The sequence below is a fragment of the Panulirus ornatus genome, chromosome 72, assembly GCF_036320965.1.
Source record: "Panulirus ornatus isolate Po-2019 chromosome 72, ASM3632096v1, whole genome shotgun sequence".
In the NCBI taxonomy this organism is placed as follows: Eukaryota; Metazoa; Arthropoda; class Malacostraca; order Decapoda; family Palinuridae; genus Panulirus; species Panulirus ornatus.
Genome location: NC_092295.1, coordinates 1596840 through 1611534, shown reverse-complemented (window position 1 = coordinate 1611534; position 14695 = coordinate 1596840). Strand labels below are relative to the sequence as shown.

Sequence of the window (14695 nt, the reverse complement as noted above, 5' to 3'; positions counted from 1 at the left end):
GGGAGGGAGCGGGGGGCTGGAAATCCTCCCCTCTCGTTTTTTTTTTTTTTTTTTTTCAATTTTCCAAAAGAAGGAACAGAGAATTGGGCCAGGTGAGGGTATTCCCTCAAAGGCCCAGTCCTCTGTTCTTAACGCTACCTCGCTAATGCGGGAAATGGCGAATAGTTTGAAAGAAAAAAGAAAGATATATATATATATATATGTGTGTGTGACTTCAAGCCAGTCAAGCTTGAATGCAAGATATGCAGTAAATATATAAATTCAACTGAGGTGTGTTGTTCTTAGTCATCTGCTGTGCCTCTTTTTAAAACTGACACTTGTTGGTATGGGAAACATTAACAACCTCTTTTTCCATTTAAAATGCTAAGGTATATGCATAGAGGAAAAGTTTTCCGACAGGCCTCATTCAGAATTTTGATGTTTGTTTTTGAGATATGTCAAAACTGATGGATTAGAAACTCTCAAAGAATACATCTGATCATCAAAAAATAAACTTCTCACTTTACATCTTTGATATGAATATGCATTGCTGAACACCCACATGACTCATGAATAGAAACATCATCAAGGAGTTTAACAAAATGTTTTGTTTTTCCATGGAAACTTAAAAACAAAAAAATCTGAATCAATCTTATTAACCATCATGCATATTCCAAGTAACTATAATTTTCCAAAACCTACAAATCTGTAACTCATTTTATTGCAGACATCCTAAATCTATTGCCTATGACTTTTAATTTTTTTTTTAAGCATGATCAAGTCAACTGTACAAAGAAATCCTTAAAATATGTTTCGCCTTCATTTGCTTGCGAGACCTACCAAAATTTACAACCTGGTCCCCTTACCAGTTCAGTGCCACTGAAGCATCTCCCACTGAAGGTAGCAAGACATAGTGAGTGCGAGATGCTATCCCTAGATTTGGCGTGTATTCCTCTTCTAAGGAATGTCGAGAGGCAAATGGCTTTCAGAATGATAACCTGAGTCAAATATCACACTTTTATGTATTTCTTTTGTATAAACATAAGTTTCATTCAATTTGAACATCATCTTGAAAAGCACATGTTCATTAAGACGAACCATTTTCACATTAAGAATGAATGTTAAAAGATGAAATGCACAAAAGATGATATTTACAATAGGTATCTTGCAATTTGTTACAGCACTGGTTATGAAAGGAAGTTTTAACATACTCTTCAGTACTAGCAATGACAATGATGTGAAACACCTGAAGAACGGCAGCACATTACAGTTTAAGGTACATCTCACCAACAAAATACCACAATTTAACCTTGTGATAATATACACAACTTGGGCATAACCATCTCCTCCAATACATACTGGAAATCCCATATGATTAACATCACAAACTCTTCTTCCTAAAAGTTGGGTGTGTTGTGTAAGTGCTCTAATAATTTTTCTTGTGAGCAGCAATTTTGCATCTACCGGGGTTTCCACTGCCCAAGTATGGAATACTGCTCACATATCCAAGGGATTCACCCTCCACCTCAATATTAAGTAAAGTGGAATCATAAGCCTCCAGTCTCATTAATTTCCCTTGCATCAACACACCAACCTTCCCCTTCTGTATGCCACGATGTTGTTGCTCTTTTTCTCTATTCCATAGGTTTTATTTTGGGCACTGTTCTTGTGAAATGCCTTCATATGTCCCCAACACCAGGGTTTGGACCTGTGACATGTGTAAAGTTGCTCTTCCCACAACTGTGAGACCAGCCACTCGGGGACTGGTTGATATAATACCTCCTCCTTTCCTTGAACAGCTAAGCTATGGAATATTCATCCTTTTTTTTCTTTCCCTCTGCATATAACCTTACAGAGTCAGATCTACAAACATTTGTGATGTCCTGATTAATTTCTACATTTTATTCTCTTCAACTTTTTGTCGCCAAGTCAAACAATACAATGCGATGCTACAGCCAACTATCAGCACGATAGATATGAATCATTTTCTTCATTACATATAAGGACCATAGCCTATTGATTGTGGATGAGGACACATCGGTTAAAAGTAGTTGGTGGGAACATTGGATTAGAGCCTCTGAAAACTGCCCTACAGTTGCCACCTGCCAGTGGCCTGTTTAGGGTGAGGCACTAAAGGCTAAGAAGCAGCACTCAAATTAAGTCATGGACACCCTTTAGCCATCCCCTCAAGGGAGTGCCCAAAGGGAACGGGCATCAGAGTTAAAGACAGATAGATAAGGAGCAACCAAATTTGGATGTACGACTTAATAAACCACTACTGAGGTACTTCAGTGTATCTATCTATATCTCTGATGCCTGTTCCAACTGGAACTCCCTTAAGGGAGTGGCCATGGCAATAGATGGATGCTCAGCATCCTCAGCAGTCACACTATGAAACCTCATAATTTCTTGCTGGATGGAAGACTGGCACTGTGCTTTGTAGCAGATTGGAAACTTCGCACTGTTTTGCATGACTGTAAATGATTACGCACCCAATATGGAAGATGGCTTGAGAAATGATGCAGCCTTACATCCTTAACTTTGAACCTCAGCCATTTTTTGAGGGCATTTTCATGCACCCTAATCATGAGAGGATTCCCATGAAAGCATTTACTTATCTCTTCCAGATAAAGCATGTTTTGTCAATCATTTTGCTTTGGTTAGGTACGATGGTACAGACAAGTGAATACCCTAATTACTATTGCAATGTAGATGTAAATATATACTCTAGTCTATGCCAAGCACTACCCATACACATCACTGATTCTCTACCCATATGATGCTTCATGACTTCTTACGTAAACAGCTCTAAGACGACTTGCATGGCTATGCAGTAACCCATCTGATGCAAAGTGGTATGGTGGTTACAAAGGGCATGTTCAACATCTGTTTTCATCCTGAGTACTCAGGTCACATGATTCTCCAGACTCATCTTTGGATGTCAGAGGTACTTTTAATAATCTTGCAACATAAATGCAATTTCTTAGAGCCAAATGCATTACCTAGCCATACTAACTGTATTACCAAACCACATCATCTTTGTTACTCATACTGTCATCCAGTGGAATCAAGCCACATCATTGATGTTTCCTTAATCACACAATGATCGAGAGCCTCCAGAACAGTTTGAAATTAACTCTTTGCATGATGACAACTTTGATTTATCAAAGTAGATGCTTCTAATCTTCGGCACTTCACAATACAAACTGACCCTTATACTGTACATATTGTTGTATATCACCATACAACTGCGACTAGCTAGTGGGTACAGTGGGGCATTCAGGGATGAGCAAGTTAAAAACTAACTCAAGTTTTTTCAGCGAGTCCTGGTTTTGTATGACAGAGTTACATATATGCTTGTGTATGTCTGAAAGCATTTCAACGTCTCACTATAGTGGCAATCAAAGTTTTGAGCTTCAAAATTTCTTAATTAGTACATATATTATACCAAAGGTTCTAAGGCATGTTCTTAGGTCCTCTGTGCCTTGACAAGAAAGACATTCTTCCACCAACAAACAAATGCAAGATATGCAAGTACTTCCAACATTTTAACCAAAAATGACTTATTGGTATGAAATGGGCAAAAAGTAAATACCTCTTAGAACACATTATTAACCAATTAGTCTAAAAATAAACTGTTATTGAGTAAAGATGTAAATTGATACCTCCAAAAATACTTGTCTCTAATTTCATTCACCTAATTGTTACCGAAATGAGTTCAAAAGTAATATGTTTCAAACTAACTAGGGGTAATTGGGTAACTAAAATAGATCTCCATTATCTACATCTGTAATCAGATAAACAGTCTTTCCCTAACTGGAGCTCTTCCTAATGTGTGTTAAGATTCTTAAAACAGAGGTTTGAAAGAAAACACAGTGAAAACTGTCAGAATAAAAAAATAAACTATTATTTCATGATACTTTCATCTAATTCTAAAATACCTGTGATGCCATGTATACACAAAATTTATCTTTTTCATCTTTTATCTTACATGACAAAACAAAATGATGGTTAAAGCTGGATGACTACTTGACAACTTGAATTTTCCCTTCAACAACAACCACCTCAGCATGATATGGCAGCTTTTTCTGCAGTCTTTGATGGGGTAGAGGCTGGTACTGCATAAAAAAGCTGGACTGAAAATCTCTAGCTTACAATGCATGACAGTTAATTTTTTTATCCATCGGCATCCTTACATAAAAAAATGATTTGATAAATTACTGTTTATGTAAATCAATAATTGCAGCACAAAATATTATTTCTGATATGTTTATATTGTGCCAGACTTAGTGTGAGACAAATCATCTGTTCTACATTTACGCTGCACCAAAAACCAACATCTATGAATTAAAAACAAATCAAGCACCTTTGAACTTGACCAGCACATCATCATATAATGTATAAATGCTTACCATGAATGCCATATATATAGAGAGAGTTTGGGTAGCTCCTAACACTGCTTGCCTTTGATGACTTTGCCCTTAAATGTATCTTCTGGAAAGGCTTCACGTGGAGGCACAAGAGACAACATCATCAGGTGACGGGAGAAGCACTTTGATGCTCGGAACTTATCATCAGTACCATGAAGAAGGTCAAGGACTCCCAAAACTCCATAGCACTGATTAAATCTGTAATACATGTATGACTTTGCAAGTCTGATTTTTATTTACAGAAATCTTAACCCCTTAAATGTGCAATGATTTTAAGAGCAAGGTTATTAGGTACAGTAGGCTTGAGGTGCAAGTCAACTGGGAGGTAAGTCTGAATGGAGAAAAACTGGAGGAAGTGAAGTGTTTTAGATATCTGGGAGTGGATTTGGCAGTGGATGGAACCATGGAAGCGGAAGTGAATCATAGGGTGGGGGAGGGGTGAAAGTTCTGGGAGCGTTGAAGAATGTGTGGAAGTCGTGGGCTATAGATAGTTGTGCAGAGGAGGGTGGATGTGCTGGAAATCAGATGTTTGAGGACAATATGTGGTGTAAGGTGGTTTGATCGAGTAAGTAATAATAGGGTAAGAGAGATGTGTGGTAATAAAAAGAGTGTGGTTGTGAGAGCAGAAAAGGGTGTTTTGAAATGGTTTGGTCACATGGAGAGAATGAGTGAGGAAAGATTGACCAAGAGGGTACATGGGTCAGAGGCGGAGGGAGCGAGGAGAAGTGGGAGACCAAATTGGAGGTGGAAAGATGGAGTGAAAAGATTTTGAGTGATCGGGGCCTGAACATGCAGGAGGGTGAAAGGTGTGCAAGGAATAGAGTGAATTGGAATGATGTGGTATACTGGGGTTGACATGCTGTCAACGGATTGAACCAGGGCATGTGAAACATCTGGGGTAAACCATGGAAAGTTCTGTGGGGCCTGGATGTGGAAAGGGAGCTGTGGTTTTGGTGCATTATACATGACAGCTAGAGACTGAGTGTGAACGCATGTGGCCTTTGTTGTCTATTCCTAGCGCTACCTCGTGCACATGCGGGGGGAGGGGGTTGTTATTTCATGTGTGGTGGGGTGGCAATGGAAATGAATAAAGGCAAACAGTATGAATTATGTATATGTTTGTGTGTGTATATATATGTATATGTTGAGATGTATAGGTATGTATATTTGTGTATGTGGACATGTATGTATATACATGTGTATGTGGGTGGGTTGGGCCTTTCTTTCGTCTGTTTCCTTGCGCTACCTCGCTAACATGGGAGACAGCGACAAAATAAAATAAATAATAAATAAATAAATATATATGTGTGTGTGTGTGTGTGTGTGTGTATGAGTGGATGGGTCATTCTTTGTCTGTTTCCTGGCGCCACCTTGATGACATGGGAAACGGCGATCAAGTAAAATAGATATGAATATAGGTGTATGTGCCTATATGTATACATATGTACATGTGAGTGGGTATGTCATTCATTGTCCATTTCCTGGTGCTAGCTCGCTAACACGGGAAATGGAGATCAAGTATAATAATACTATCATAATAATAATAATAATAATAATAATAATAATAATAATAATAATAATAATGATAATACCAATAATAAAAATACAAATATCACAATGGTCCAGAAACCAATTAAAAAGAATCATTTAAATCAATCACTACGGTTACACACTTACTTGAGGTGATGGAAATCATGGGCTTCTGGAGATGGGAAAAATGGAAGATGATAGCCACTATGAGCATTCAGGGTACTGAGAAGAGCAAGGCTGACCCACAACCAGATAGTTGCCACATGGGAGCCCATTACCAAAGGACCTAGAAACACTGGACCCATATTGGACAACATGTGTTCTAGAGGGTGGGCATATAAAGCTGTGATTGCAATGGGACTCTGCCACTCATGATGCATCTTGTGGAAGTGCTTGTACAACAATCGGTGGTGGAAAAGCCTGGGAGATGGTAATCAGATAATGTAAACAGTCAGAACAATTTAACTCTATGCTGTACAGAAGAATTTATTACATCTTGATTCATATTCAAATATCATGTGTAATGTATACGGAATTCTCAAAAATATATGCAGAAGCCATCAAAGTCTTTGTATGTAATCTATGTAAATGTGCAATGCTGCAAATCATTACTCATAAAAACTCAAGAGAAAAAACTTCAATGCAAAATGAATTACCTATGGGAGTAGTAAAATCCAATTTCCTCAAATACTATACAGATTATAAGCTCAAAAATAACCCAGTGAAATGTGGGTAACTGGTGAGAGTGGTCAAATCCTCGGAATCTCAACAAGTAGAAGCAGATGATGGAGAATGGAATGCCAACAATTATCTGATTGAAGTTTACCCACAGGATACACTGCAGGGAAAAAATAAACACATAAGTTGAGAAAATCTATAATATATAAAGATTTTTAGTGCATGTGTCTTGTGGAGTTGTAAGTCCATCTTTTCTGTGAAAGTGGCCATGGAAGGAATGTGAACAGGCAATGAATAAAACTATGAAGAGACATATTTGAACACCTGTGTGACCAAATCCCAGATCCACTCAAAAAATGCAAGGCCAAAGTGTTCATGTGGGATAGGGCTCCCTACCACACTGCCAAACTAGTCAATGACTGGCTTAAGGACTTTTTTCAATGACTGACTCAAGAATTCGCAGGATATGAATACAATAAAAAAAATTGTGGGCACTTAAAAAAATCAAATTACATAACACGAATACTTCATCACAACCTAAGCTGGAGGTGGCCATTCATGAAACTTGGGGAAAGATGATTCCGTATTGGTTTCTGAATCTCGCTGATTTAGTTCCTGGTCATTTCAAGGAGTGTATAAAGATTAAACAGAAATCAATTATGTATTATTTGGAGGTGAATACTCAGTTTTCATAGCTTCATTTCATGTTTATCCTTGATGGTTGTGCCGCAACTCCCTCTCAGCAACTTATTGGCAGGCACTGTACATATATTTCACAACATTGTCGTATCATTCCCAAAAATGCCAGGACAGCACTAAAATGATGTAATACCCCCCATGGCATCTTCATGGTGACTGAGCAGCTGAGCTTATAAAATATGACCAAAGTATGTGGAAACATTGTTTGAGATGCTAAAAGTTGCTTCCCAACACCATTCAGCACCCAGGCAGTTCAAAACCAAGGAATTATATACAACATGGCTGTAGGAAACCAATACCGAAGTAGCATACCATATTTGAAATTGGCTGCAGTTAGTGGGTTAAACAACTTGAAAAACTGAGATTCAGAGAGTTGGAAGTGAAACATAAGTGAGGAGTTAATGGGTTAAATTCAAGCTCTTTTCATAATCACCATTTGTGAAATTATTGAAATACATTCTTAAGAACATACTTTACTAGAATTCTAATCCTGTGCTTCAGTTATGACAATTCTTTCAAAAAATTACCAGTTTCATCCTTCCCCATATCCTGATGCAACTTCCTTACTGTATATTCAATTATGTTTCATGTCGTGCTTGGAAATGGGGTTATTGTTGTCTTCAACAATATGAATAAGTTAAGAAATTTATGTTAGTAACCTAATCCAAAACACAATAATGGTGTCTGAGAGCAACAGCTCATTATATCTGTAAATTCCTTGTAACCACATACCTTAAACAGTTTCCAAGGTGCAACAGGTTCATTGGTACCAGGCTGGATTTTGTATGGTCGTAAAAAGGCAGGTCTATTTGTTATATCCATAAGTGTGTAGATAATCCCAAATGACCAATGTACAATGTACGATACAACTATGGTGCCTGAAAGGGTAATAAAATACAGTATTGAAGCCATAGCCTGCAATATACAGCAAGAACCAGATGCCAGTTTTATGCCAAAGTGTATTGCAATACTGTTACATCCAAATGATCTTCATTTCCAAGAGATTAATTCAATTGCCAGTAAACAAACTTATAAAAGGTGAGACACATCTAAGTAATTTCAATATCTAAAGAGAAATGAATGCATACAATTGTCTTCTCTTCTAGTACAACTGAATCATAATTATACAGAATGTCAAATACTAGACTAAATCAATTAGCTGCAATGTGCATAACTTACCATAAACCATGAGAAAGTAAGGGTCATCACCGAAGGTATAGAGAATCTTATCCCACTGGTGTTGCCAAAAGTTACCTGATGCCCCCCAGAAGTGCTGCAAGTGGCTGAAAGACAACACAAATTACCAGCACACCAACAAAGGACAAAATTACAAAACAGTATCAAAACCATTGGCTGGTGACTAAAGAGGCTAAATCCATGATGTGTACATACTGTTTCTGATCAGTTCTATACATAATACAAATTCAAAATTGCAGGTTGTGCATCAAAAATGTTTTTTCACAGTCGTACCCTAATTCTGAACCCCAAATCTCAGTTATCATGGCCCAAAGCATATCAATGCAGTTACAACCATAGGAATCTGTTCTCAAGTTTTCTGGTAAGAAAATGCACTTACTCGACCTCCCCTCCTGCAATTCCTTCTCGAAATGAAGATCTTCCTTTGAGAACTCTTCCTTATGTGATTCTAGCAACTCCTCCACATCATCATCAACTAAATCCAAGCTGATTTTTTTCACCATTTCCATAATGTGTAAAAAAAATTCTTGGTACTTCAGTGTCAACATCAAAACCCTGGAATCCATGAACATAATATGGGCATAGCTTTCCCAATACTTTGTTCATACAAGCACTACTTATTTTCTCCGAGGTCTCACTGATGATCATGGTGGCATCCCAGATGGTGAATTTTCACAATTCTTTCACAGGCATTTGGTCATTCTCTATAGCTTTCACAGGCTTTGCAAGTGTTCTCTGTTAATAGTAGGCCCTGAGAGTAGATATCAACCCCTGGTCCGATGGCTAGATTAGAGATGCAGTGCAAGGCAGAAGCAAGACCATTTTGATGAGCTCACTAAGGTTCTATATTGAAAGTGGCCAGGGGCATTATCGATAAGGGCGAGAATCTTGAAACTTTGAAACTTTCTCCTTTGCGCAGTACCCCTACTTCGGCTCTAAATGGAGCTTTGCAGCAAAATAATTCACAGAAAACTGCTTGTTATCTGCTCTTTTGAATTAGAATAATAACAAACAGGCAAATAAGGATTCATGTATCCCTGAAGAGCCCTGGGATTTTCTCAATGGTAGACCAACAATGGTTTAAGTTTGCATTCATTTTCGGTGCTGCCCCCCTACAAGCAGTGTGAAGTGATCCTTAGCATCTTTCAATCCTACTGTAGTTTTCTCTTCATGGGAAATGTAATTTCTCAAAGGCATCTTCTTCCAAATTAATCTGGTCTAATCCAATTATCTTGTTTAGGAAGATAACTGTCTTCCTTGGTAATGGTCTAGGAGGTTCTTGGGAAACTTTCGGCCCAACGTCAGCAGAAGCAGTTAATTCTGGCTTTTCCTAAAATTCGCTGGCAAACCAGGGCTTGCTTGAAATGTCTTTGCTGCTCCTTCTTGCAGCTGATAAGTCATCATTTTTACTCCAGACACCTTGCCTGTATCACAAACATGCTATGGGAACATTTTTATGAATCTGGTGTTCCATCCAACCATCCGACATCTGTTCCATTCTCCCCATGATCGAACTTTAATATATGAGGTCTTAGATGTACTGATTAATGTTCCACCCTTGGCACTCTCATGAACAGTCCATAAAGTAGATTCACTGACTCCATGGGCATGCTTAGTAGATGTTCACAGTCTCTCTCATAACACTGGAGCACATTCACTTTAACCATAATGGTGAAGACCTTACCTTAAGCATCTTTGCACCAATGGTACCATGATGCTTTCGTGGCATGACAAAGGGGCAAACACAGGCAATATATAAATTCCAGCAAAAATATACTGTGGCACTTCCTGACTATAGAATGTATCCACATCACGTGCATGCGTGCTTCTCGCATGGTGCTGACAATGTCACACCACCATGCTGTGAGCCCAACAATGATTTTGTTATTCCAAACTCGCATGGTGCTGGCAATGTCACACCACCATGCTGTGAGTCTAATGATGATCTTGTTATTCCAAACTTAAGCCTGCACAAAAAACAGTGTAAATGGACCATTTGCCTTACTCAAAAAATGGTATGAACGGAGAGGTCCCTGTATCGTGATACTCCAATCTAAGTTTTTCTGAACAGTCACAATTCTGATCATACACAGGCACTGAAAATGGCATGTGATACAGTGGGCACTTGTTCATAAAACTACCTTGCTCTAGGAAAAGTCTACTTGTATGTATGGTTTCTTTTTTTTTTATCATAGTATAATCTGCACCCCCCTTTCTAAAGAGCACACTCCACTTTTATATCTTCCTTCCGCACATAACCAGCATCATTTCAAACATAAGTTATATAAAAACCTATCACCTTACTTCCTCTAAAGTGCAAGCCAAGCTTTCCTTGTCTACAGTATAAAGTATAATGAATGTTTCACCATATCACCAGCGGTATGTTACAAGTCTCAAGAGCACTTATTCAAGCTACCGTTTAGTAAAAAATAACTAATCATCACCTCTGTGAGCTACTATGACTTTGGTAACTCATCTAAATTAATACACATAACAACGCAAATATTTTTTCATATCTTACTATGTGAGACTGTTCCGAAGTGCCACAAAGACAATAGTTGTGGAGCCAATGATAAAGAGGGCCTTCTTCAGTGATGACCACAGATCTGCAGCAGAGTGTGATGGCTGATGAGGGACCATCCCCTGGTCCCCCTGGTAAGTCTCTGCTTCCGCCATGTTTCCTGTAGAAGACACACATGATTTACCGTTACACTTAACTTCATCATCCATTATGCCTATTCTTGCATTATGAAAATGTCTCTCACAGAACCTTTGCCATAAACCAAGTTTAATATATGAACACACTTTTCATTTATCCATATTAATTATGCCCTCAAAGACTTTTTCACTGGTCTTCCACCTCATCTCATCCAAATTAGGGTTGTCATTAAGTTTCCCGTTAGCAAACTGACTTGGTTATCATTGTCGCCTCTCGAATTATGTGATTCAACTATCATTTTCAAATGGAGAGGGTGGAAGAGTTTTCCAAGGCCACTGGTAAAGTCTTTCAATGCTAGCTGTGTCATATGCCTCTTTATAAATCCCCTTGAAGTTAAATGCAACGTCTGTAAGCCCTCTATAAAACAACAAGGCATTTTCATGGTTGGAATCCATAACATCAAAAACAATAATCCTTAGGTTTCCATACAGTGGCCAAAGCTGAATAAAGAAGATCTATGGATATGAGTTTCTGATCGTTATCACTCTTGACAACTCAAACCTCACTAAATGTGAGGTTTGAGGTCCTGCACTCCCCGAGTACCCTTATATCATTCTTGGCAGACACAATAAAATTGCTACACTTAACTACATTCACTTGCAAGCACTGACATCTCAATTTCATTATATTAAAATGTCAGTTGACAGTTATGTGAATACATTATCACCAAAAAGTGACAATTCGTACATCTTGTTTTCATGCTATAATGAATAACTCAAAAGTACGCAGGGCACTACAGATGAGGGAAAATATGTTTTTCTTTTACGTTAGCTAAGATGGCATGGGTAGCTGAGGCCCTAATCAAGGTCATCTCATTTGCACTTTATATTTATATATATATATATTCAATAAGCCTTCACCCTCTCAATCAATACCCTCCCATATAATTTACCAGGAATACTCAACAAACTTATACCTCTGCAATTTGAGCACTCACTCTTATCCCCTTTGCCTTTGTACAATGGCACTATGCACGCATTCCGCCAATCCTCAGGCACCTCACCGTGAGTCATACATACATTAAATAACCTTACCAACCAGTCAACAATACAGTCACCCCCTTTTTTAATAAATTCCAGAGCATGTACAGAGCATCAGATTGGGGAAGAGCAGTGTGGTTTCATAAGTGGTAGAGGATGTGTGGATCAGGTGTTTGCTTTGAAGAATGTATGTGAGAAATACTTAGAAAAGCAAATGGATTTGTATGTAGCATTTATGGATCTGGAGAAGGCATATGATAGAGTTGATAGAGATGCTCTGTGGAAGGTATTAAGAATATATGGTGTGGGAGGCAAGTTGTTAGAAGCAGTGAAAAGTTTTTATCGAGGATGTAAGGCATGTGTACGTGTAGGAAGAGAGGAAAGTGATTGGTTCTCAGTGAATGTAGGTTTGCGGCAGGGGTGTGTGATGTCTCCATGGTTGTTTAATTTGTTTATGGATGGGGTTGTTAGGGAGGTGAATGCAAGAGTTTTGGAAAGAGGGGCAAGTATGAAGTCTGTTGGAGAGAGCTTGGGAAGTGAGTCAGTTGTTGTTCGCTGATGATACAGCGCTGGTGGCTGATTCATGTGAGAAACTGCAGAAGCTGGTGACTGAGTTTGGTAAAGTGTGTGAAAGAAGAAAGTTAAGAGTAAATGTGAATAAGAGCAAGGTTATTAGGTACAGGAGGGTTGAGGGTCAAGTCAATTGGGAGGTGAGTTTGAATGGAGAAAAACTGGAGGAAGTGAAGTGTTTTAGATATCTGGGAGTGGATCTGGCAGCGGATGGAACCATGGAAGCGGAAGTGGATCATAGGGTGGGGGAGGGGGCGAAAATTCTGGGAGCCTTGAAGAATGTGTGGAAGTCGAGAACATTATCTCGGAAAGCAAAAATGGGTATGTTTGAAGGAATAGTGGTTCCAACAATGTTGTATGGTTGCGAGGCGTGGGCTATGGATAGAGTTGTGCGCAGGAGGATGGATGTGCTGGAAATGAGATGTTTGAGGACAATGTGTGGTGTGAGGTGGTTTGATTGAGTAAGTAACGTAAGGGTAAGAGAGATGTGTGGAAATAAAAAGAGCGTGGTTGAGAGAGCAGAAGAGGGTGTTTTGAAATGGTTTGGGCACATGGAGAGAATGAGTGAGGAAAGATTGACCAAGAGGATATATGTGTCGGAGGTGGAGGGAACGAGGAGAAGAGGGAGACCAAATTGGAGGTGGAAAGATGGAGTGAAAAAGATTTTGTGTGATCGGGGCCTGAACGTGCAGGAGGGTGAAAGGAGGGCAAGGAATAGAGTGAATTGGAGCGATGTGGTATACCTGGGGTTGACGTGCTGTCAGTGGATTGAATCGGGGCATGTGAAGCGTCTGGGGTAAACCATGGAAAGCTGTGTAGGTATGTATATTTGCGTGTGTGGACGTATGTATATACATGTGTATGGGGGTGGGTTGGGCCATTTCTTTCGTCTGTTTCCTTGCGCTACCTCGCAAACGCGGGAGACAGCGACAAAGCAAAAAAAAAAAAAAAAAATAATTCAATAAGCATAATACAAGTTCATAATCACCTCCAGAGAATTTGGGTAAAGCGCCAGTTAAAGAACACAATGAAAACAATAGACTGAACAAGGGCTAGGAAGAATTAAATCAAAATACTCCTTATACTTAAAAGTAACTCACACTAGGAGAATGTAATTTGGAGTGATAATCTTCAAACTACAATCATAAATGTGAAAGTGGGGAGGGCTATGATGATCAGGAATAATGCCAGGTTAATCTCAAACACCACTAGAAGTCAACGAAACCTACGAAAGTCTCACCGAACTTCACCTACCAACCTAAATTTTCTTATAATTTTGGTGGTATTCAGAAATAATGTCAATGCTCTCGTGTCCTTTGCATTCACTTACTGTGCCTGTACTTCCCCATCTCTACATCGTACAACAAATATACTAGAAGGAAGATGACAGTATTGTTGGTATATTTTAAGATGACAGTATTGTTAGTACACTTCAAGATGACAGTATTGTTAGTACACGTCAAAAAAAAGGAAAAATAAATATATTTCTACCCCTCGATAAAGTTAGGAAAGATTCTCAAAAGTTCTGTTGATCTCCAGTGTCGTTTCCTTTATTTTGACCCCTACTATAATCTATCATGCAACCCTAATCTGAACCACTTCCTCTAAATATAAGGCCATTCAAATAAGTTTCTTCCGCATCCCAGATATTTCTGCGACTGACCCGCAATGGGAATGTTTCAATATACGCATACAAGTCCACTTCACACAATACGAATGGACACCTTAAATGAAACTTATTCCCTGTATCTATATATATATATATATATATATATCATTAAACACGTTAAAACACATCTTATTCTTTATGGCTGTGCCTCACTACCCCATGGGACAAAGCCATGGATGAATCATCGTGCAAAAACAAAGAATTAAAAGCAAGTTGACAACCCACAACACTTGTTCTCCTAAGT

General features: G+C 38.7%; 1 protein-coding gene across 5 annotated transcripts in view; it reads right to left on the bottom strand.

Annotated features, from left to right (window-relative positions):
• Window positions 1-201: 201 nt before the first annotated feature.
• The window catches only part of LOC139748099 (fatty acid hydroxylase domain-containing protein 2-like), a 15045-nt gene continuing 551 nt past the window's right edge, over window positions 202-14695 (bottom strand). For 4 of the 5 annotated variants that reach the window (XM_071660727.1, XM_071660730.1, XM_071660729.1 and 1 more), the window contains exons 2-7: window positions 11035-11194; window positions 8496-8599; window positions 8049-8194; window positions 6596-6777; window positions 6087-6359; window positions 802-4607 (exon numbers count right to left, since the gene is read on the bottom strand). In XM_071660727.1, coding sequence (XP_071516828.1) covers window positions 4430-4607; window positions 6087-6359; window positions 6596-6777; window positions 8049-8194; window positions 8496-8599; window positions 11035-11189 — 1038 coding nt within the window. In that variant the 5' untranslated portion in view covers window positions 11190-11194 and the 3' untranslated portion in view covers window positions 802-4429. Of the gene's footprint in view, window positions 4608-6086; window positions 6360-6595; window positions 6778-8048; window positions 8195-8495; window positions 8600-11034; window positions 11195-14695 lie in introns of all 5 variants that reach the window. The other variant, XM_071660731.1, reaches the window with a different exon arrangement.